Source organism: Rhinoraja longicauda, chromosome 35 (genome assembly GCF_053455715.1).
Source record: "Rhinoraja longicauda isolate Sanriku21f chromosome 35, sRhiLon1.1, whole genome shotgun sequence".
Taxonomy (NCBI): Eukaryota; Metazoa; Chordata; class Chondrichthyes; order Rajiformes; family Arhynchobatidae; genus Rhinoraja; species Rhinoraja longicauda.
In genome coordinates this window covers 21541562-21566067 of record NC_135987.1, presented here as the reverse complement: position 1 = coordinate 21566067, position 24506 = coordinate 21541562, and the positions used below count along the sequence as shown (strand labels likewise).

The following is a 24506-nucleotide window of genomic DNA, read 5'->3' as shown; positions in this document are numbered from 1 at the left end:
AGTCGGCGGCCTCCAGCTGGGATCGACCTTGAAGACTCCGGCCGCAGGGCCTGGACTTACCATCTCGGAGGCTTCGGCCGTGGGCCCTGCAGACCGCAACATCTGGAGTTCGCAGGTCCCTGGCTGGCGACCGGTTTTTGGGAGCTCCAGCCGTAGCAGCTTCGACCGCCCCGAAGAGCGAGGTACGATCGACCCGCTCGCAGGCCCTTCATCACCCTGCGTGGCCCGGCCGCAGCACTTTCCATCGCCCGGTGGGGGCTCAGGACTTTCATCGGCCTGCTCGGCTCGGCCCTGGGACTTTCCATCGCCCAGTGGGGGCTCAGGACTTTCATCGGCCTGCTCGGCTCGGCCCTGGGACTTTCCAACGCCCGGTGGGGGCTTCAAAAAGTTGGGAGCCTCGATCACCTCGTGGCACCACGGGAGAAGAATGAGGAGGAGATAAGACTTTGCCTTCCATCACAGTGAGGGTGTGCCTAGAGCAATCACTGTGATGGCTGTTTGTGTAAAAATTGTATCTGTGTGTCCTGTGCTTTTTGTTGTCTACTGCCGGACCCTGACGTGAGAGGACGCTGGCGTTGTTTATTCGCCGCTTTTCCGTTAGGATAGTTTGTCTGTTTGTTTTTATGTTGATTGTTTTTGTAAAGCGCTTTGAGCACCCGATAAGGCGCTATATAAAATAAATGAATTATTATTATTATTATTATATGCAGATTGGTGCATGCAAATCAGCTAGTAAAGCTTCCATTCAATATCTGTACTTTGCTGAAGCAATATTGAATATTCTTCCCTCTTCTTACTGAGAGGATCGTAAAACTCTAATACACTAACCCTTACATATTGATCAATAATTAATGCACTGCCATGTTATAACATTCACAGCCATTGAAAATTGATATTTAGAAATACAAATTTTGATGCCCTTTCCTTTAATGCAAGCTGGAAATCTCGTCGTAAAACTGTGCTCCCTCAGGCATTTCAGATGTAGGGCCTGTGTTACGATTCTTAACCCTTGTTGGAGATTGAAGCTAAGTTTAAGCTGGCTTTAATGAATGGGGCCACTCACAGAGTGAAGGTCCAGTTAGATTAACTTCCATCAATCAGAGACGTGTAACGTAGCCTTTGTCACAGTAGTCTACATCCCATGTTCTCTGCACCCAAGTGAGCCCTTTACCCGAGCCATGCACAGATCATAGAGAGATACGTCACAGAAACAGGACCTTCAGACCAACATGTCTGCACCCACTAACACTAAACCTTTATCCCAGGGCTTAAATGTCACATAGGGCTTTAAGGTGAGAGGGGGTGTAGGGTACATGTTTTTTACACAGTAAGTGGCGGTTGCCTGGAACGTGCTGCCAGGGATTGAAGCAGATACCAGAAAGGCGTTTAAGCTTTTTGATGCAGATATACATATGTGGGGAAGTGGAGGAGATTAGTTTAACTTGGCATTATGTTGAACAGACATTGTGGACCATCGCATTCTCGTGCTGTGCTGTTCTATGTTCCATGTTTGATCTAAAAACCTTTCTTTGACTCTGATGGACAAATTCAAATTCAAATACTAATCCTGAATTCAGTTGGGACTGAAAGGTGAGAGTTAGGCACAAGTCCGGCATTCTCACACACACCACAAACCACTGAAACAAACCTTGAATCATCCACAAGATACTGAGGCTTCTTCGTTCATCTATTTGGGGTAATGAGAGAGTGAGCTTACTTATCGCTAGTGAGATGCGCTCGATGCCCAGAGTCTCTTGCCCAGGGTAGGGGAATCGAGGACCAGAGGACATAGGTTTAAGGTGAATGGGAAAAGATTTAATAGGAATCTGAGGGGTAACTTTATCGCACAAAGGGTGGTGGGTGTATGGAACGAGCTGCTAGAGGAGCTAGTTGAGGCTGGGACTATCCCAACGTTTAAGAAACAGTTAGACAGGTACTTGGGTAGGACAAGTTTGGAGGGATATGGACCAAGCGCAGGTAGGTGGGACTAGTATAGCTGGGACATGTTGGCCAGTGTGTGCAAGTTGGGCTGAAGGGCCTGTTTCCACACTGTATCACTCTGTGACTCTATGACTCGATGAATCACAACATGGACACCTCAGTCTCTGAGGCCAATCTAAAATCACCAGTGAGGCACCAAGTCAGAAGGTGTTTAAGTCCAGTTACACAACAGGCCCTTCAGCCAACTATGTCTGCCCCAGCCACCATTCTTCGCTGCCTGCACATGACCCATATGCCTCCACTCCCTGCAAATCTGTTTTATTTTATTTGTTGTTGGACAGGCACATTGATATGCAATTACAAATAAAGAACGGGTGGTACTCATCTAATGAAGGAAACCATCAAGTTTCACCATAAACATTCAGTGCCAGAGAGGTTGCTTGTCAGTAGTTAATATTTCACACTATTAAAAACATACCTTGAGCTGAAAGAGCTATCTGCATGGTTTTCTGTTGAGTTTGGCTTGTCTTTGTCAGATACATGCACAATGCCTCAGTCATAATTAACAGAAATTTACCAATCCATTCCTGAGCTGATACCATCACTGCTTCTGTTCCAGATCCTCCGTCCAGGCAAAGCCAGCCAACAAGGTAAGAAATGGAAATGACCTCAGAATATGGCCCGGAAATTGGATTGAAAACTTTTATGTTGAAAGACTGGAGCGACTAGGCTTGTATACACTGGAATTTAGAAGGATGAGAGGGGATCTTATCGAAACGTATAAGATTATTAAGGGGTTGGACACGTTAGAGGCAGGAAACATGTTCCCAATGTTGGGGGAGTCCAGAACAAGGGGCTACAGTTTAAGGATAAGGGGTCGGCCATTTAGAACGGAGATGAGGAAAAACTTTTTCACTCAGAGAGTTGTGAATCTGTGGAATTCTCTGCCTCAGAAGGCAGTGGAGGCCAATTCTCTGAATGCATTCAAGAGAGAGCTAGATAGAGCTCTTAAGGATAGCGGAGTCAGGGGGTATGGGGAGAAGGCAGGAACGGGGTACTGATTGAGAATGTTCAGCCATGATCACATTGAATAGCAGTGCTGGCTCGAAGGGCCGAATGGCCTCCTCCTGCACCTATTGTCTATTGTCTATTGTGCCGCACAATTTATTTTCAGTGAAAACAAAAACATGTAATGGAGGTGATTGGAGAACTATTGAAGTTTCACAAGGTCAGTGATTCACACTCCAAGTTCACGGTGGTCATGGTGTCACTTGGAGGAGTTGTCATAACCCCTCATGCAGTAGCTGGGACATGCTTGACGGCACTGGGCCTATACTCGCTGGAGTTTAGAAAGATGAGGGGGACCTCATTGAAAGTTACTGAATAGTTTATTCTGAGGCTGTACCCTCTGGTTCTAAACTCTCACATTACAGGAAACATCCTTCCCATGTCCACTCAATCTAGCCTTTCATTATCTGGTGGGTTTCAACTAGGTCCTCCCCCCCCCCCCCCCCCCTCGCCCCCACCCCTTTCATCCTTCTAAACTCTGAGGTCAGGATCGAACCTGGGTCTCTGGTGCTGTGAGGCAGCAGTTTAGATTTAGATTTTTTTTTAGATTTAGAGATACAGCGCAGAAACAGGCCCTTCGGCCCACTGGGTCCGCGCCGCCCAGTGATCCCCGCACACTACCACTATCCTACACCCACTAGGGACAATTTTTTGAAACATTTGCCCAGCCAATTAACCTACAAACCTGCACGCCTTTGGAGTGTGGGAGGAAACCGAAGATCTCGGAGAAAATCCACGCAGGTCACGGGGAGAACGTACAAACTCCATACGGACAGCACCCCGTAGTCGGGATCGAACCCGGGTCTCCGGCGCTGCATTCACTGTAAGGCAGCAACTCTACCGCTGTGCCACCGTGCCGCCCTGTTCTACCAGCTGTTTCGAGGCTATTTTAACTTCTCACTGAAACAATGCTTCCACAATATTTGCGAATTTCCTCATTGCAGTAGTGTTATGATTGATTAGACGTTCATTGTGGGAGGGGTTGTATCGCCAATCATTAGCTGGGAAGATGAAGGGGTTATTGCACAACGACTGACTTCACGAGGCAGGAGCAATAATGTTGACGTTTGTGGGGTTACAACATATAGGTTCCCCTGGAGATTAATGATTCTTTCCTGTAGCTCCCCTGTTGTGGTTATCACCGAAACTTGCCACGTAAAGGAGACTGTACAACATTTTACAGACTCGAAGTTTAAGAGTTAAGAGAGTCTGAGGAAAATGTTTGGCAACCAGGAGTTTTAACGAGGAAGCGAGGAACTGTGGAGATCCCCAGGGCCAGGAAATGAATGCAATGTTTTCAGGAACGTTGGCAGAACTGCCAATATAAATCCAGCAATGAGCATTCACTATATTATGCAGCTTTCTTTAGCAAATGACGATCTTTGTTTATTTAGCCAACATTTTAATAGGAGATAAATCCAAGTGGAGCAGCAGCTAGATTATAATGGAACATTGAATTTCCTAGAATCTAATCTGTCATATAACATATAACATATAACAACTACAGCATGGAAACAGGCCTGTCCGGCCCTACCAGTCCACGCCGACCATTCTCCCTGACCTAGTCTCATCTACCTGCACTCAGACCATAACCCTCCAATCCCCTCCTATCCATATACCTATCCAATTTACTCTTAAATAATAAAATGTCAAAACTGGTCAGGGACAAAGTAACTTACCAGCATCAAGGTTGAATGGGGCCATACCAATAGTTATAAGGGGCAAAGTTTACAGGAGATGCTAGGGGCAAGTTTTTTACACAGTGTGGTGGAACGCACTGCCAGGGGTGGTGATGGAAGCAGATACGAAAGTGCGATTGACAAGGCTTTCAGATAGGAACATGGATGTGCAAGGAATGGAGGGATATGGATCTTGTACAGACATTGGTTTAACTCGGCATCATGATAGGCACGGACATTGTGGGCTGAAGGGCCTGTTCTATGGCAGACGATGATCAGTTTGCCCAAAGCCAGTAAACCACATCTCATTTTATTTATTGATGACTTAAATATACAAACCTGAGCAGAATCAAAGAAAATACTGAATAAGGATTATACTTTGTGGTGCTCTGGCCACTAATCCCACATTGCTGTTGATATACTCCAGTTACAATGAAGCATTTTGGTTAGTCTTAGATTGTCAATCCAAAACTCAGACGGAATCTCATTAAGTTAAATGCAACTCTCCTTGTGTAGCAAGGAACTGCAGATGTTGGTTTACACTGAAGATAGACACAAATGGCTGGACCAACTCAAAGAGTCAGGCAGTATCTCTGAAGAAAAGGAACAAGTGATGTTTCAGGTCAGAGCCCTTCTTCAGACTTCTTTAGACAGAGGGTCTGACCCAAAACATCATCTTTTCCTTCTCTCCGTGATGCTGAGATGTTGCCTGGGTTACTCCAACAGTCTACTGTGGACTTTGTTTTGGTTTCACTATGGACTTCAACTTTGCAATATTATGGCCTGGTTACCAAGTACTACTGAATATTAATTTATTGGACTGTTGCCTATTTATTTATTTGTTTATCATTGCTTTAACCGGCCTGTAAAGCTGCAGCAAGTAAGAATTTCAGAATGTGAAGTTGATTTGGATCTGAAGAAGGGTCTCAACCCGAAACGACACCTTTTTCTCCAGAGATACTGCCTGACCCGCTGAGTTACTCCAGCTTTTTGTGTCTATCTTAAGAATGTTGTTGTTCCAGAGCTGCTACAATGACAATGAAACTCTCTTCACTCTCTTGGTCCCTTGACCATTCTGTTCCTGTACACTTGAGACCCTGTGGAACTATGGTCTTGCATTTTCCAAGGCTTCTGAAATTGTCTAACTACCACCAGATCTAATGATAACTAGTCTTCCTGTCTCCGACTCCATCCTATCTTTGTCCCGCCCCCTCCCCTGACATCAGTCTGAAGAAGGGTTTCGACCTGAAACATCACCCACTCCTTCTCTCCAGAGATGCTGCCTGTCCCGCTGAGTTACTCTGGCATTTTGTGTCTACCAGATCTAATGGAGCACACCCACCATGGCAATGGAAAGCCTCTGCCTCAGTATCAAATTCACAATCGCCACAAACTGAATTCAATCCTCATTGCGCAGTTACTTAAAGGAAGAGGTAACTGGTGTTGCATTTCCTGTTAAGTTGAAGCTGAACAAGATGTGGTTTTATTAAGATTTGTTCCTTTGCAGTCTTGATATCGATTTTGATGTTTTTAAATGATATTTTAAATTATTTTATATTGCAGGGAAGAGAGATACAGACTTGCCGAGAGCCTACGGTCTTGAGAGCAGTGACTGAGCCATTAACTCACAACGCTGCCCCCCTGAAGGAGAATTGTTCCCCACCTGGGACTGGTTTGGATTCATCACCGGATATTAAATGGAATACAAAATTTATTCAGCGTTGCAATAAGATATTGAGTCATTCCAATACTAATGTTTCATTGCATTCCTACTTTTCCCCAGCTATCCCTGTTACTCAGCACTCTATTCCCAACTCCATTATATCCCTTTTAAATGAGTCTAGACCATTCCCCTTGATACCCAGTTCCACATTCTCTTCCCCCTCTAGGTTAAAAAAATGCTTTCCAATTGGATTAATTTGGTACAATATTGTTTTCTATTCTTGTTGGATAATGTAGTATACCTGCTGGACGGGACTCAACATGTTTAATCTTAAACTGCTGGGAGCCACTTTGTTAGACTGTGTCTTGCACCAAACGTTGACTACTACCTACTGAAGAGGTCTGGTCCACAGCCATTGCCTCTATGCGGCATACAGTGGTCATTGCAACAGTTCCACAAGGAGATAGATATAAAAAGCTGGAGTGACTCAGTGGGACAGGCAGCATCTCTGGAGAGAAGGAATTGGTGACGTTTCGGGTCGAGTTCCTTCTTCAGTCTGAGTTACTCCAGCTTTTTGTGTCTGTCTTCGGTTTAAACCAGTATCTGCAGTTCCTTCCTACACAGTTTCACAAGGAGGTTCTTTCCAGCTGTAATAGTTGGCTATTGTAAGGAGGAATCAGGAAGCAAGCAGATTTACAATATGTCCTTTTAACTCTCAAATGATTATACTCTTGCAGTTATTATGCTTTATTCCTCATTTTCACAGATCCTTTTATTGCATTTTAGCACCACGGTGGCACAGGGGTTGAGTTGATGCCTTGCAGCATCAGAGACCCGGGTTTGCTCCTGACCACCGGTGCTATCTGTACGGAGTTTGCATGTTCTCCCTGTGACTGCATGGATTTTCCATGGGTGCTCTGTTTTCCTCCCACGCTCCAAAGACATACAGGTTTGTAGGTTAATTGGCTTTGGTAAAGATTGTAAATTGTCCCTAGTGAGATAGTGTTAGTGTGCGGGGATCGCTGGTCGGCGCGGGCTCGGTGGGCCGAAGGGCCTGTTTCCACACAGTATCTCTAAACTAAACTATTGCAATCCTGTTAGAATGGATCATTCCTGATCTCGAGCTTCTGATGATGTCAATGCCAGTGATTGGTATACAAGTGGGATTATACTCATGTGGTACATGTGTACTAATGTCCATGTGTACTAACTCAGAGGGAGCATGAACTGCAGTACCTAGTAGGAGAGTCTGAATGGCCATATTGTAGGTCTACGTTCTACCTTGCACCTCGACTGTAAACAGCATTACAGCCCTTGAAACAATAACCCAGAGTCCTGACTGTGTGCTGCTAATATTTAGCAGATTTGCAGTTATTTCAGAAGACTGTATAAATCAGTGGCTTATTGCTCTGTTGTTTAACATGGTAATATATTTTATTGTGTTTTGAGTCAGTGTTCAGTATCTGTAAATGTAAAATTAATTCATTCTATTATTTTTGAATGCAACTTTATTAATGGGCAGAATTATGTATAGTAAGCATTCAGATGTGAAAAGCAATTCAACTATTCTTGCCGGTTGTGTACTTCTTCCCATTATGCCTGACTAATTCCTAGCACAGAGGCATGGACACTGGCCCTTCGGCCCCATTGTCCATGTCCCGGGCTAGTCGCAATTGCCTGCATTTGACCCATAGCCCTCAAAACCCTTATGGCACAGTAAAATCAAGTTATATGTATATGGAGGTATTTTTGAATTCTTGATGTATTCTGAGTACACCAGTGATGTTATTAAAGGTTGAATTCTCTTTTGAATGTGGAATTTGTGCTTGAGCGTGTACATCTCACTCAGACAGCAGAAAATACTGTGGAATTCATTGCCTCAGAAGGCTGTGGAGGCCAAGTTCATCATCATCATATATATACAGCCGGAAACAGGCCATTCGGCCCACCAAGTCCGTGCCGCCCAGTGATCCCCGTACATTAACACTATCCTACACCCACTAGGGACAATTTTTACATTTACCCAGCCAATTAACCTACATACCTGTACGTCTTTGGAGTGTGGGAGGAAACCGAAGATCTTGGAGAAAACCCACGCAGGTCACATGGAGAACGTACAAACTCCTTACAGTGCAGCACCCGTAGTCAGGATCGAACCTGAGTCTCTGGCGCTGCATTCGCTGTAAAGCAGCAACTCTACCGCTGCGCTACCGTGCCAAGGCAGAGATAGATAGATTCTTGATAAGTATCAGTGTCAGCGGTTATGGGGAGAAGGCAGGAGAATGGGGTTAGGAGGGAGAGATAGATCAGCCATGATTGAATGGTGGAGTAGACTTGATGGGCCGAATGGCCTAATTCTACTCCTATCCCTTATGACCCTATGACCTTTTGACCAGTTACATGTTCAATGGGCAATAACAAGCCAAAGGTAGCCTGGTCTAAGGGATCTCAGTAGTTCATTCTGCATGTTTCTTCTCTTCTAATCATCATCCATGTTGGCATAATGAGGTCTCTCTCAGATGGAGTTGAGTTCAGTTTTAACACGGGACGTGCTACTGATTTACAAACATTGAACCCACACAAGAGAACGTTTCATGGAATTGTGTCCTTCCTCGTCAAATGGAATATTCAACTCTTGGACTAATGATGAAGTTCACCAGTCTGTAACGCACAACTGGGTTAGTTGTCATTCATAAGGAATTTAACCCAATTTTCTCTTTCACGCCAGCAATACCACCAACATGACCTTTATCATTGATTTAACATTGGACATTATGCTGAGGTTTGCTGCGTTTGGCATAATGGTTGAATTGGCTGTTTCAACATTGATGTTTTATTGCCTCTGCCGGTATGTCAGGCTTGGTGTTAGGGTTTTTAATACTTTGACATGAATTATACATGTATTGTATTTCTATTTTTAAAATAAAATTTTACCTCATTAAAACATAAATAAATAAACATTGGAGCATCCACTCGGTGCTATTAAGACTGGAGATTTCGATCTCCTCATCTTTCCATGCTCTCAGCATCAGTGATCAAGTCTGGCAAGGGATTGTTTCTTGTTATACATCTATGTGCGCATGCTCTACTGTTAAACCAGCCCATATACAAATAAACACCTTGCTGCAGCCTTGTATTTCACAGCTCTCCAGCAAGAAAGGCAGCAACACATTTAACAAGCGTCTGTGTAGAAGTGTAGGAAAGAATTGCAGATGCTGGTTTAAATCGAAGGTAGACACAAAATGCTGGACAGGCAGCATCTCTGGAGAGAAGGAATGGGTGACGTTTCGGGTCGAGACCCTTCTTCAGACTGATGTCAGGGGAGGGGGTGGTACAGAGATAGAATGTAGTCGGAGACAGTAAGACTGGTGGGAGAACTGGGAAGGGGGAGGGGATGGAGAGAGAGAGGGAAAACAAGGGCTACTTAATGTTCATACCGCTGTGGTGTAAGCCAGCCAAGCAAAATATGAAGTGCAGTGTAGATGTTTTGGTTGACGGAACAGACCAATGTACAGTTGCTAGGGCTAGATCTCCTTTGGCAAACCATGGCTCCCACTTACTCTGCGGTCCCTAGTTTCAGTCAGAGCCAGGAAAACCAATGTGACACTTAAAATTCCTGATGCAAATTAAGTATCTTAAAGAGTGAACAACTCCTTTCTGGTGCCAAATGTCAGGGCATTGGCAATTGATCACTCTCTCAGCAATCCATGTTTCATGTGGAACTTCCCCCAGAATAAGAGGTTGGGGTTACAGACAGGGACATTGAAGGAGTACATTTCAAGAGTCAAGAGAGTTTAATTGTCATCTGTTCGAGCCAGCACCGCCATTCAATGTGATCATGGCTGATCATTCTCAATCAGTACCCCGTTCCTGCCTTCTCCCCGTACCCCCTGACTCCGCTATCCTTAAGAGCTCTATCTGGCTCTCTCTTGAATGCATTCAGAGAATTGGCCTCCACCGCCTTCTGAGATGCTGACAGTCCATAATCTATTGGTTCGGGTTTTGTGTAATGTTCAAGGGCTTAATGGTTGTTGGACTTGAACTTGTTGGTCATGATTTGCAGACTCCTCTACCTTCCCTTCCAAGGTAGGAATGAAATGAGTGTGGTTAGGGTCTTGGTGATGGCGGCTGTCTTAGTATCATCTCTAACCACGGATGGTAGTTATAATCTTTCAACAAATGCATTGCTGCCATACAAACCCCTGGCTTCCCATCAGATATCGGTACAAAGGCAGATGCCAGGGATTGCATAGCAATGATACAAAGGCCAGGCAGATCATTGAATGCCAAACGCGACTAGTTCACAGCTTATGCTGCCACCTAGTTTAAGATACCTCATAGCAACTCACTATTTGCTGTAATTGTTGAGCAGTTTACTAAAACTACAGATATTCCTCACAAACTCTAACAACACCCTTCAATAGTATCATAGTTAATGATAATGAATCCTAACAGTTCTATAAATCACTGCAATCCCTTAACATTTACTGTAATTTGAAAACTTTCAACTTTCTAAGGGAGAGATTTAATAGGGACCTGAGGGGCAACTTTTTCCCACACAGAGGGTGGTGGGTATATGGAACTAGCTCCCAGACAAGGTAGTTGAGACAGGTACATAACAACATTTGAAAGACACTAGGACAGGTACATAGATAGGAAATGTTTAGAGGGATATGGACTAAACAGGGAGATGGGTCTAGCTTAAATGGGCAATCTTGGTTGGCATGGACACATTGGGTGAAAGAGTGGATGCTCAATAACTCCATAACTGGCCCAATAACACTTTGGGACATTGTGACGTCATCAAAGGCAACACATAAATGTGGCGTGTAGGAAGGATCCGCAGATGCTGATTTACAACAAAGACAGACACAAAATGCTGGAGTAACTCAGCGGGACAGGCAGCATCTCCAGAGAGAAGGAATGGGTGACGCTTTGGGTCATACAGTCATAGAGTGATACAGTGTGGAAACAGGCCCAACTCGCCCACACCGGCCAACAATGTCCCAGCTACCTTAGTCCCACTTGCCTGCATTTGGTCCATAACCCTCCAAACCTGTTCTATCCATGTACCTGTCCAACTGTTTCTTAAATGATGGGATAGTCCCAGCCTCAGCTACCTCCTCTGGCAGCTTGTTCCATACACCCACCACCCTCTGTGAAAAAGTTACCCCTCGGATTCCTATTAAATCTTTTCCCCTTCACCTTGAACCTATGACCTCTGGTCCTCGATTCCCTTACTGTGGGTAAAAGACTCTGTATCAATCCCTGTGCGTTGAGACCCTTCTTCAGGCTGAGAGTCAGGGGAGAGGGAGACATAGAGATATGGAAGGGTAAGGTGTGAAAATGAGGCATCAAAGGGGACGAGGCTCAAGGCAAATGTAGAAGGGCGTAGATGACAGCATAGCGAAGATCAAGATATAAATGTAGCTCACTCTTTATATCCAGGAACGCAATTAGTGTGCAGTGGTGCAGTACAAATTGCAGATGAATGTTTAACCTCTGCTCCCCGATGAACATGTTCATTAACTGTGAAGTTTCCTGCATCTTCTTTTCCAGAAGTACTGTCACCCCTTCCACACTGGCATTGCCCTGTATCCAACCAACAAAGTCAACACCATCTATCACTTCAGGGATAATCACCAAAATGCCCCAGTCCTGTAATTGTTGAGCAGTTTACTAAAACAACAAAAAATCCTCACAAACCTTAAAAGCAGCACATGATGGCATCATAGTCAATGATAATGAATCCTAATAGTTCTATAAATCACAGCAGTCCCTTAAGTAGCAGAATATGTCTGACAGATTTTTAACTAAGTGCTTGTTTAATAGACTAGAAGAATTAAAATCTGCTACCAATATATCTTCAGCACACGAAAAGATGGTAGACTATGCTAGTTTATTACGCAATCACCAGTTCTCCTCCTTAATTAGTGTTTAATTGGTACTTTAGTTTAATTTGTTTAGTTTATAGTAATCCATGTGCAGGTTTAATTCACTGAGAAAAATATTGTGTGTGTCGAATTACACCAGAAGGAAGCATTTTGTTAAGAGCAGTAACATGCCCAAGAATGATGTCAACTATCCAGCCCTGTGTTATTAATTCCCTTCTCAGTTTTACACTAATTCATTTCACAGTTGGATGCTAAGCTCTACATCTAGAAATGGAAGAATTGGTTATTCTTAATGTGGAAATAGTCCTCTTGTAAAAGCCTTGGTTTGGCACGGTGGAGCAGCGGTAGAATTGCTGCCTCACAGCGCCAGAGACCCTGGTTCGATCCTGACTATGGGTGCTTGTCTGTACGGAGTTTGTACGTTCTCCCTGTGATCTGTGTGGGTTTATTCCGAGATCTTCGGTTTCCTCCCACACTCCAAAAATGTACAAGTTTGTAGGTTAATTGGCTTTGTATAAATGTAAAATTGTCACTAATGTGTGTAGGGTAGTGTTAATGTGCAGGGATTGCTGGTCGGCATGGACTCGGTGGGCCGAAGGGCCTGCTTCCTCGCTGTATCTCTGTATTAAAAAGCCTTGCCTGTAGCCTGCATGTTGGTTTAGGAGCTTGCAGGCTGTATCTGTACACTGTGGATGGCTCGATTGTAACCATGCATTGTCTTTCTGCTGACCGGTTAGCACACAAAAACGCTTCCCTGTACCTCGGTACACATGACGATAATCTAAACTAAATCTCATAGGCTTTTACGTTTTGGACCAGTTTTTTTGTCAAGCTCTTACTTCAGTCCACATCAACCACACCGTCCACATCAGTACACATAGAAAACACCACCTTCAAACATCCAGCCATATTAATCAGCTCCGCTCTCTCCTTAACAAAGGAGAGAGAGAGAGAGAGAGGGAGAGAGAGAGAGGGAGGGAGGGAGAGAGAAAGAGGGAGGGAGGGAGAGAGGGAGGGAGAGAGGGAGGGAGGGAGGGAGGGGAGGGGAGGGGAGGGAGGGAGAGAATGAAAGAGAGAATGTGTGTGAGATGGAGGGTGGGAGGGCAAGAGGGGGGAGAGAGGGAGAGAGCAAAAGAGAGTGTTTGTGTGAGAGAGAAAGATTGTGTGCATTAGTGAAAAGGAAAGAAAGAGTGTGTGTGTGTGAGAGAGAGAGAGAGAGAGAGAGAGAGAGAGAGAGAGAGAGAGAGAGAGAGAGAGAGAGAGAGAGAGAGAGAGAGAGAGAGAGAGAGAGAGAGAGAGAGAGAGAGAGAGAGAGAGAGAGAGAGAGAGAGAGAGAGAGAGAGAGAGAGAGAGAGAGAGAGAGAGAGAGAGAGAGAGAGAGAGAGAGAGAGAGAGAGAGAGAGAGAGGGTTTGTATGTGAGAGAGAAAGATAGAGCAGCTGTTCTGGAGGGGGGTGGAGAAACATAGGAGCAGAGTGATAAGCAATGCTAGCGGAAGATATAGAATGTGCGGTCAATTCTGAAAACACCAGGAAATTCAGATAAATAAAGCAGACCTGAATGTGTGGGGAATTGGGGCAGCATCTGTGGTGAGTTTCATTGCTCATGTTTCGGATTGATAAACCTTCCAGCAATTTCACACCTGTGATAAGTAACACTCTGATAACTGCGTAAAACTCAGGAAGGTAGATATGATAGTGGCATTTGGGAGGCTTTTGAATAGATACATGAATATGCATGGATTATGTGCAGGCAGATAAATGTGGGTCTTGGCATCATGTTCAGCACAGACATTGTGGGCCGAAGGGCCTGTTCCTGTGCTGTACTGTTCTATATTCCATGTTCTAGAAATATTGAAACATAGTAGGTGCAGCAGTAGGCCATTCGGCCCTTTGAGCCAGGACTGCCATTCAATATGATCACAGCTGATCATCCAGAATCAGTAGCCCGTTCCTGCTTTCTCCCCATATCCCTTGATTCCGTTAGCCCTGAGCTAAATCTAACTTGCTCTTGAAAACATCCAGTGAATTGGCCACCACTGCCTTCTGTGGCAGAGAATTCCACAGATTCACAACTCTCTGGGTGAAAAGGTTTTTCCCCTTCTCAGTCCTAAATGGCCCACCCCTTATTCCTAAACTGTGACCCCTGTTCTATGTTCTACACAAACTATTCTGAACCTCCATAAATCTGGGATTTTCTGGAGCACAACCTGGGCTGCAGGAAACTTACTGCTGATGAATCCTCCTGGTTAATCCTGCACAGCTGCAAGTGGTAAAGGAAGTAGACAGGAAGGCTTGGGTTACACCAGCCTCTCGTTTGAGGGATTAAATATAGGAGCGTACAGTATGGAAAAATGTCCCAACAACCTCCCTCTTTCTGAGCGTTGCCATGGACATTACAGCTACCAGTGATTATGGAACAGCATATCAGACACTGATAGTTAGTGTAGCCTCCACTGTAATTTAGCTGCAACCACTTTCCCTCCTGGGGCAGTCCTTGTGGTTTTGACCCATTTAACCCATTTCTGATGAAAGATAAGCGGGCGGAAATGTTGTTCCGGATGGCAGTGAGTGTAGCTGGCAGTTCCACTGGGATCCTCGGTCAGTTTCTTTCTGACTACCCTACCTGTTTGAAAGGCTTGGATAGAGAGGGTGTGGAGAGGATGTTTCCACTGGTGGGAGAGTCTAGGACCAGAGGTCACAGCCTCAGAATAAAAGGACGATCCTTTAGGAAGGAGATGAGGAATTTCTTTAGTCAGAGGCCGGTGAATCTGTGGAATTCTTTGCCACAGAAGGCTGTGGAGGCCATCAATGGATATTTTTAAAGCAGAGGTAGATTATTGATTTTGATTAGTGGGGGTGTCAGAGGTTATGGGGAGAAGGCAGGAGAATGGGGTTGTGAGGGGAAGATAGATCAGCCATGATTGAATGGTGGAGCAGACTTGATGGGCTGAATGGCCTAATTCTGCTCCTATCACTTATGAACATGATATGATGAACGTGGAGAGCTGGAATCTACTCCTGGCCAAGCTTTGGAGTTCTGAGACGCCACTCTGACTCTGGGGGGCAGACCTCAGATGTGCTGGAAGTAAGGGGGTCAGATACTCCAACTGAGTGGATGGTTTGGTTACGTTCACGACGCATTGTTCCTGGATCCTTGCATGGTCGCTGTCAGCTGCTGCATTGCAACATGAGCACAGAGACCGACCGGTCTTTAAAATGCACCACAATGGATGGCAGGGGTCCTGAGTTTCCGAGTGCTGTGTTTTAATTACACACTTAGGGCACGGTGGTGCAGCGGTAGAGTTGCTGCCTCACAGCGCCAGAGACCCGGGTTCGATCCTGACTATGAATGTATGTCTGTACGGAGTTTGTACGTTCTCCCCGTGACCACGTGAGTTTCTCTGGGTCCGGGTTCCTCCCACATCCAGAGTACGGGTTTGTAGGTTAATTGGCTTCGGTAAATTGTACACACACACACACACACACACACACACACACACACACACACACACACACACACACACACACACACACACATACACACACACACACACACACACACACACACACACACACACACACACACACACACACACACACACACACACACACACACACACACACACACACACACATACAGATGCACACAGATACACACACACACACAAAGCACACACACACACACACACAGAAACACGCACACACACATACACACACACACACACACACACACACACAGAAACACGCACACACACATACACACAGAAACACGCATACACACACACACCTGGAAACATGCACACACAGACAGCACAGAAACACACACACACACACACACGCACACACACACACACACATGCACACACACGCACAAAGGGTGATAAGGTTAGACTGTATTTTTTCTACCAAATTCCATACTGTTGAAACTAGTTATTTAAAAAACCCTGGTAATCTATCATGTAAAATCATAACAGGAAATGTATTGTGGCTTCATCTGTACTGTGGATGTGGGATCGGTTGCGGAAACCTTCACTGCAGTTGCTGGTGTCTCCGACACACTTTAATATCTGCCAGGTGAGCTAATCACGTTATGATGACTAACTGCTTGGCATTTAGTGTGGCAAAACCACAATGTCTTTTGCAGAAACATACTGGTGTCAAATATTGTTGAGTCTACAAATACCGCCTGGTCCACAGTAAATAATTAGTGGTCAAATCAACTGTGAATGATCTGCGTAATGGTGCTGTCAATAAGACAGTTCAGTGGCGATTAATGGCAGTGTCTAGTTTGGTCACTGCGGGAGTGACTGACTGACTGTGTGGGTCAGCACACACAGGGCCAGAGGGACACAGCTTCTGTAAGGACCTGCCAGCTTCGGTCTTCAAAAATACCCACTGCCCGGGTCAGTCTCCCAGAGTGTGGCTGCATTTTGTCCCGTTTACCCAGGAGCTCAGTCCACAGTGTGACCTTTGTCTTGCTCCCCTGTTGGTCAGGGTGTTGTCTGTCCTTCCTGCCCTGCGAGAGAGTGCAAGTCTCTCAGAGTTAACCCCGCACAAATCGGGCCAACATCGCCTGTGCACTTTAATGGGGGAGGTAAGGGTGACGTGGTGTCAGGGAGAGGATATAAAGGCAGCTTGCAGCAGCCTCAGCTCCTGTGATTCCTCTACCCAGGGTGTGATTAATCCATTGTCTCTGTCTGGACAATTTGTCATAATCTCCTCCCGTCAGCACCATCAATCATCATTCTGAAAAATGAAATTTCGAAGGCGAAGATTATCAGGCTATGACAGACTGTGTATGATTCAATTAACCGACAGTCCTGAGTGCCCCAGTTATAGCTCTGCCAGCCAAACAATGTAAGAAATAATGACAACATTTTATCAGTCTGCGGTGAAATTATACAAGCATTTTCCCTGTAAAGCCATTCATAATCGCCATTCATTTGTTATTCCCATTGTGGGCACCTGCAACTGTACCAGGGGTAGTCCTCTGGTCTGTAGTATTGTGTTAGCTAGATGCAACCTCTGTTAAACAAAAGAATGGCTGGTGTTCACATTAAATCATTCTGCGCTGCATAGTCCATCAAACCTTTCTATGACTAAACCTCTGAATCTCTGAATGCATTCAAGAGAGAGCTAGATAGAGCTCTTAAGGATAGCGGAGTCAGGGGGTATGGGGAGAAGGCAGGAACATGGGGAGAAGTCAGGAGAATGGGGTTGTGAGGGGAAGATAGATCAGCCATGATTGAATGGTGGAGCAGACTTGATGGGCTGAATGGCCTAATTCTGCTCCTATCACTTATGAACATGATCTGATGAACGTGCAGAGCTGGAATTTACTGATTGAGAATGATCAGCCATGATCACATTGAATGGTGGTGCTGGCTCGAAGGGCCGAATAGCCTACTCCTGCACCTATTGTCTATTGTGTCTCACTGCAATGTTCCTGCTGAAGACCACCTCTTCAGTATTACAGCCTTCCTATCTTTAGTTTAGTTTAGAGATACAGCGCGGAAACAGGCCCCTCGGCCCATCGAGTCCGCACCGCCCAGTGATCCCCGCACACTAACACTATCCTACACACACTAGGGACAATTTACAATTTTACCAGAGCCAATTTATCTACAAACCTGCACGTCGCTGGAATGTGGGAGGAAACTGGAGATCCCGGAGAAAACTCACGCAGATCACAGGGAGAACGAACAAACTCCGTACAGACAGCGCCCAGAGTTAGCGTGGTCTGTCTGGAGCGAATGCTGAAACATTTTATTTGTCTCCTGAAAAGGAAGTCAATGGAAAATGAAAGCACAACGTTCTGGTGTAACTCAACGGGTCAGACAGCATCTGTGGAGGGAAATGGAGGGGTGACATTTTGGGTCGGGCCCTTCTTCAGATTGGGCATAGTGGGGGGGGGGGGGGGGTGGGGGAGAGAAAGCTGGAAAGAGAGGTGGGGGTGGGGCAAAGCCTGGCGAGTGATGGGTGGACACAGGTGAGGGGTAGATGATAGGCAGATGGGTGGAATGTGACAAAAGGATGTCGAATAGAGAGAAGAGGAGTGAAATATAAAGCCAGAGGAATGAATATAGGTGAGGGGGACAGGGAGGGGGGAGATAAAGGGGAGATGAGGGGCTCGAGATGGGAAATGAGTGTAGGAAGGAGAGATGAACAGTGACTGAAGGTTGAGAGATGGGGCAACAGTTGGACCAGTGTGGTGGGACAAGGCTTGGCGAGTGATAGGTGGATACAGGTGAAGAGGTAGTTGATCGGCAGATGAGTGGAATAACTGACAAAGGCGAGAGAGAGATGAACAAGAGTCAAAAGGGTGTCAGATAGAAGAGAATAGGAGTGAAATGTAAAACTGGAGGGAGGGATATAAGTGGAATGGGAGAAGAGGAGGGGGGGGAAAGAGGGATGAGATAGTCAGAGAAATGGGTGCTCATTGAGGTGAGGGGGTTGAAAGGAAAGAGAGGAGCACGAGAGAGCAGGGAGCGTGTACTCGCGGGAGTTTGGAAGAGTAAGGGAGGACCTTATTAAAACTTACCAAATAGTGAAAGGCCTGGATGGAGTGGAGGTGGAGAGGAAGTTTCTACTAATGGGGGAGCTAGGACCAGAGGGCACAGCCTCAGAATAAAAGGATGTACCTTTAGAAAGGAAATACAGAGGCATTTCTTTAGCCAGAGGTTGGTGAATCTATGGAATTCATTGCCACAGACGGATGGATATTTTCAAGGTGGATATTAACAGATTCTTGATTAGTATGGGTGTCAGGGGTTATGGGGAGAAGGCAGGAGAGGGAAAGATAGATCAGCCATGCTTGAATGGCAAAGACTTGATGGGCTGAATGGCCTACTTCTGCTCCTAGAACCTATGACCTTATGAAAGTAGTTATTTGACCCCTTCAGCTATTCCTGAAGAGAACAGCTGTATATAAAGAACAGAACATATAACATTCTTAAGAGATTAGACAGGCTAGATACAGGAAAAATGTTCCCCATGTTGGGGGAGTCCAGAACCAGGGGTCACAGTTTAAGAATAAGGGGTGGGCCATTTAGGACTGAGATGAGGAAAAACCTTTTCACTCAGAGAGTTGTGAATCTGTGGAATTCTCTGCCACAGAAGGCAGTGGAGGCCAATTCACTGGATGTTTTCAAGAGAGAGTTAGATTTAGCTCTTCGGGCTAACGGAATCATGGGATATGGGGAGAAAGCAGGAACGGGGTACTGATTTTGGATGATCAGCCATGATTATATTGAATAGCGGTGCTGGCTCGAAGGGCCGAATGGCCTCCTCCTGCACCTATTGTCTATGTTTCTATGCTTCTACTCCCATGGCAGCTCCTCGTAGTTGCCCCCAGTCTGAGGATTACCCAGAGAGTGCACCTGGAGAAAGCCCACCTGGTCACGATGATCACAGGATGGACCGGGGGTCTCTGGCGGGGTGAGACAGGGGCTGTACAGCCGGGCCAGGGTTGCCCCCTCTCAGGGGAGTACCCAGCGAGAGGAGAAGTCTCGGCAGCCAGCAACAACATAATGTCTGGAGAAGGGTCTCGACCCGAAACGTCACCCATTCCTTCTCTCCTGAGATGCTGCCTGACCTGCTGAGTTACTCCAGCATTTTGTGAATAAATACCTTCGATTTGTACCAGCATCTGCAGTTATTTTCTTATACAACACAATGTTGGATGTGGCCAGTGCTATCACACTGTGAGGAGAGAGAGGTCACGCTCAAAACTGCAGCTCTGGAATTCACTTAAAGAACTGAGTTGAGCAAAAGTCCCCCCTGGGACAGAAACAGAATCCACTGCACCCCAGTGGCTGGCAATGAAGTGGTTATATTTCAGCTAATTTCCTCCAAATGGGAATGCCTGAGAAATTTGTCACATAGCCAGGGCTTGCTCCCAACTACTTGTAAATCAACGTGCCCCTCCTCCCCACTCCCTCCCCTTCCTCATCCCTCCCCTTGCACAAGCCACTGCTACAAACTCTCTGAAGGCACAGCCTGTCGTAGGGGCCTTTGGCAGCTCCACGCTGTGCCACTCACTGCTCACACTCAAAGCAAAGTTTTGTTTTGAAACTTCAGGCAACTTTTCTTGCAGCCAGACCGTGGAGTCGCCCCGTCCGCCTCCCTGAAGCTGGGCGTCTTCATCTGCTCCAGATGTAATGAGTGAGCTTCCAGACGGCCCGCTCTCTTTAAGCATCAACTGAGAGAGGTCGCTGCCTGTGGAAGCGGGGATGGCTTTCCCGACGCTGGTGGAGAGAGGACTGTGTGTGCGTGGACAACGAGGACTCACTACATAACATGTCACACACCCGCGCCTGCCTGGGTTTAAGCGGCTGGCCTCTATGAAGCATGCAGACTCTGGGACTAGTCCTGTTGTTGGCACAACTCCTTACCACAGGTAAGACGTCTTTTACAACTCTTCACGGGCTGGCAGATGGGCGAGACTCTCACTCAGAAAACAGGATGTTATCCTTTTAATATGTCCTCACAAGATCCATGCGTGAACAGGATATCGGCCCCTCTACGGCATGTTTCAGGAAGTGCTCCTATAGCACTAGAGTTTCCCAGCCCTAGTGACAGTCTTAAAGTGTTGAACAAAAGGGGCTGATTTTAGCCAAATGCGGTTAGATTTCTGCTGTAATTACCTCATCCACTCGCCTGACTTGTTGCGCTCAACTTGGCCTAGTGGTTGATGGGCGAGGGCAGTGATGGGTGATCCTGGTATCACAGTGTACGGTAGTCCAGTGGGGAGCTGACCATCCAGTGGCTCTGTGTGGCCATCTGTTCTCAATCAATCCAAGCCTCAGTCCTCCTTCAACCCCACACCAGCAGGGAGGATGTGGTCTCCTTGGCTGCCAGCCAACACCTTCTGTAACAGTGCAAGCGAGAGAACGTTGCCCTGAGTTGTAAAGCACATCTTCGTAACTTTAATGCAAAACCTTGCGGTGTCACACCAAGGAACGTGTATCTGGTGCCACCAGTTGGAACAATACAATACAATATATCTTTATTGTCATTGTACAGGGGTACAACGAGATTGGGAATGCGACTTCCATACGATGCAATAAATTAATTAGTTAGTCAGTATTAATTTAAACAACCCAATGAAACAAATTAGAACAGTTTTAAAACAGAATAAAGTGCAAGTAGATCTGTGCCGGTTCACTGTGCGATGTGACCATCCGGCTCAGCAGGACCGGTCCACAGCAGCTATGGCCCTGGGGATGAAGCTGTTCCTGAGTCTGGAGGTGCGGGCGTAGAAGGCCTTGTATCGTCTGCCCGATGGAAGGAGTTCGAACAGACTATTGCAGGGGTGCGAGGAGTCTTTGTGGATGTTGGTGGCTTTTCTAAGGCATCGTGTGTTGTAGATGCCCTCCAAGGCTGGTAGCTGTGTTCCGATGGTCCTCTGTGCTCTATGGACTACCCGCTGAAGAGCTCTCCTCTCTGCCTGCGTGCAGCTGAGGTACCACACAGGGATGCCATGCGTTAGGATGCTCTCTATGGTGCAACTGTCTTTTCATTCTGATGCACGATATTTTGTTATTACATTCACTAAAAATCCATGTTGACTCAGAAGCCCCATCTACTCTGGTGATGAAACTATTACAAGCATATTGCCCTTACCTAAGCCATGTATCTCATCCCTGCCTATATTCTCACTACTGACATGTAAGTTACTATTTTATTAATTCTAGTAGTTTTAAAATAAAGATTCTAAATCAGTAAAGCACCTTGCATCATAGTGCTGTACGAACACAGAGCGTGGAAACAGGCCCTTCGGCCCATCTTGCCCACACCAACCATCAGTCCCAACTGCCTGCATTTAGCCCGTATCCCTCTAAACCGTTCCTATCCATGTACCTGTCCAAATGTCTTTTAAATGTTGTTATTTAAATGTAGTTATAGTCCTGCCTCAACTACCTTCTCAGGCAGCTCGTTCCATACACCCACTACCCTCTGAATCCAAAAGCAAAAGAAAAAGAGTTCTTATGTCAGATCAATGAGTTAATGTTAGAGGTTGGTGCCCTTGCGATTGAGCTGACCATATCTAATAAGGGTTAGAAAGACTGATCAGTTCATTGTTGCTTCACAGTGACAGTAACATGCCGAGTCAGCAACTCAAATATGGTCCCTCAAAGAGTCTGTGCCGACCACCAACCACCCATACATTAGTTCTACCCACACACTAGGAACAATTTACAGAATTCAATTAACCTACAAACCTGTATGTCTTTGGAGTGTGGGAGGAAACCGGAGCACCTGGAGAAAACCCCATGCCGTCACTGGGAGAACGTGCAAACTCCGTACAGACAGCACCCGTAGTCAGGATTAAACCAGGGTCTCTGGCGCTGTAAGGCAACAACTCAACCGCTGCGCCACCATGCCGCCTCTAATAACAGAGATGGAAGCCAGAGGGCAGAGTGGGAGAGAGGTGGAGATCAAAGGTGCCATCATGCGGAGGCCCAGTCATTCTTGCTGACCAAACGCAGGAGTTCCACAATGTTCTGCAATCCCACAGCCCCTCACCGGTATCCACCTATCACTCGCCCGTCTTGTCCAGCCCCCACCTCTCTTCCCCTACGGTCTAAAGAACGGCCCTGACCTGAAACATCACCTGTCCACATCCTCCATCCTCCATACGCCATACTCCAACACCTTTGTAAACCAATGTCTGTAGTTCCTTGCGCCCTCATTTTCCAGTGATTTCATCTAAATCTAATTTAGTTCAGCGTTTAGTTCAGTGTTTAGTTCAGCGTTTAGTTCAGCGTTTAGTTCAGCGTTTAATTCAGTGTTTAGTTCAGTGGATAATGTCTTGAGTAGTTCAGTCCCATGCCTGCTGTCTCCAAGGTTAGACTGTTCCGGGGCAATGCAGTTTTCACATCTTCCTCGTTTTGTTTTTGAAAGAAAAGTGACCCAGGTTTTAAAAAGTTGAGGGAGGCTTGTGAAAACACCGTGTGTGTCAACACACTACGTAACTGCCGCGGCAGCCAGAGTTACTTTGGGTAGTGTTTGTGAAGACATCCCGGACTGAGCCACGTTTGCTAGCTGGAGGATGGACAGAGAATGGAGAGAGGTTTTTGCAAAAAAGGGCCTTGCTGGAAGAGCAGGGTGATAATGGAACGCTGTACAGCAGAGATAATGCACTACAATTTATGTTTATTACATATTATCTGTGTGTGCGTGTGCGTGTGTGTGGGGTGTGTGCGTGTGTGTGTGTGTGTGTGTGCGTGTGTGTGGGGTGTGTGCGTGTGTGTGGGGTGTGTGCGTGTGCGTGTGTGTGGGGTGTGTGCGTGTGTGTGTGCGTGTGCGTGTGTGTGGGGTGTGTGCGTGTGTGTGTGTGTGTGTGTGTGTGTGTGTGTGTGTGTGTGTGTGTGTGTGTGTGTGTGTGTGTGGGGGGGGTGTGCGTGTGCGTGTGCGCGTGCGTGTGGGGGGTGTGTGCGTGTGTGTGCGTGTGTGTGCGCGTGTGCGTGTGTATGTGTGTGTGATTACAGCACTGTTATACTGCTGCAAGTGACAATTTCATTCTTCCATTGTTGGTATACATAAAATTAAACATTGTTACTCCAGCATGTTGTGACTATCTTTGGTGTAAACCAGCATCTGCAGGTCCTTCCGACACAATTACAGATGCCCCCTGACTTACGATGCATCGACTTACGATATGTCGAGTTTACGATGGTGCAGACACTGGGTAACGGCAGCGAGCTGCAACTCACGTTCAACCACGTGATCACGTGTATTAAATGCATTTCGACTTACGATATTTTGGGTTTACGATGGGTTTATCATGAACGTAACCCCATCATAAGTTGAGGAGCAATTGACTCCGTCTACACCACACTGCCTGAACAAAGCAGCCAACATGATCAAAGACTTGTCCCACCCCCGTCATTCCTTCTTCTCCCCGCTCCCATCGGGCAGAAGGTACAGAAGCCTGAAAGCGCGCACCATCAGACTCACGAACAGCTTCTTCCCCTCTGTTATCAGGCTTCTGAATGGTCCTTCCATAAGCCGGGGTACTGTCCGATTCACCTCTACCCCATTGCGGACATTGGACTTTGTCTGTGGAACTGGTGCGCTACAATGCTGAGAACTATATTCTGCACTCTGTATCTTCTCCTTTGCTTTACCTGTAGTACTTGAGTTTAACTTGATTGTATTTATGTGTGGCATATCTGATCTGTTTGGATGGCATGCAAAACAAAGCTTTTCTCTGTACCTCGGTGCACGTGACAATAATAAACCTAAACCTAAAAAAT

General features: G+C 46.1%; 2 protein-coding genes across 4 annotated transcripts in view; both read left to right on the top strand.

Annotated features, from left to right (window-relative positions):
* LOC144609900 (transmembrane protein 273-like) overlaps positions 1-8089 on the top strand; it is a 31051-nt gene extending 22962 nt beyond the window's left edge. For both annotated transcript variants that reach the window (XM_078428292.1, XM_078428293.1), the window contains exons 4-5: positions 2561-2591; positions 6252-8089. In XM_078428292.1, coding sequence (XP_078284418.1) covers positions 2561-2591; positions 6252-6291 — 71 coding nt within the window. In that variant the 3' untranslated portion in view covers positions 6292-8089. The remainder of the gene's footprint in view (positions 1-2560; positions 2592-6251) is intronic.
* A 12182-nt stretch (positions 8090-20271) lies between these two features.
* Positions 20272-24506, top strand: part of vstm4a (V-set and transmembrane domain containing 4a) — a 37138-nt gene continuing 32903 nt past the window's right edge. For both annotated transcript variants that reach the window (XM_078428290.1, XM_078428289.1), the window contains exon 1: positions 20272-20644. In XM_078428290.1, the coding sequence (XP_078284416.1) occupies positions 20596-20644 (49 nt within the window). In that variant the 5' untranslated portion in view covers positions 20272-20595. The remainder of the gene's footprint in view (positions 20645-24506) is intronic.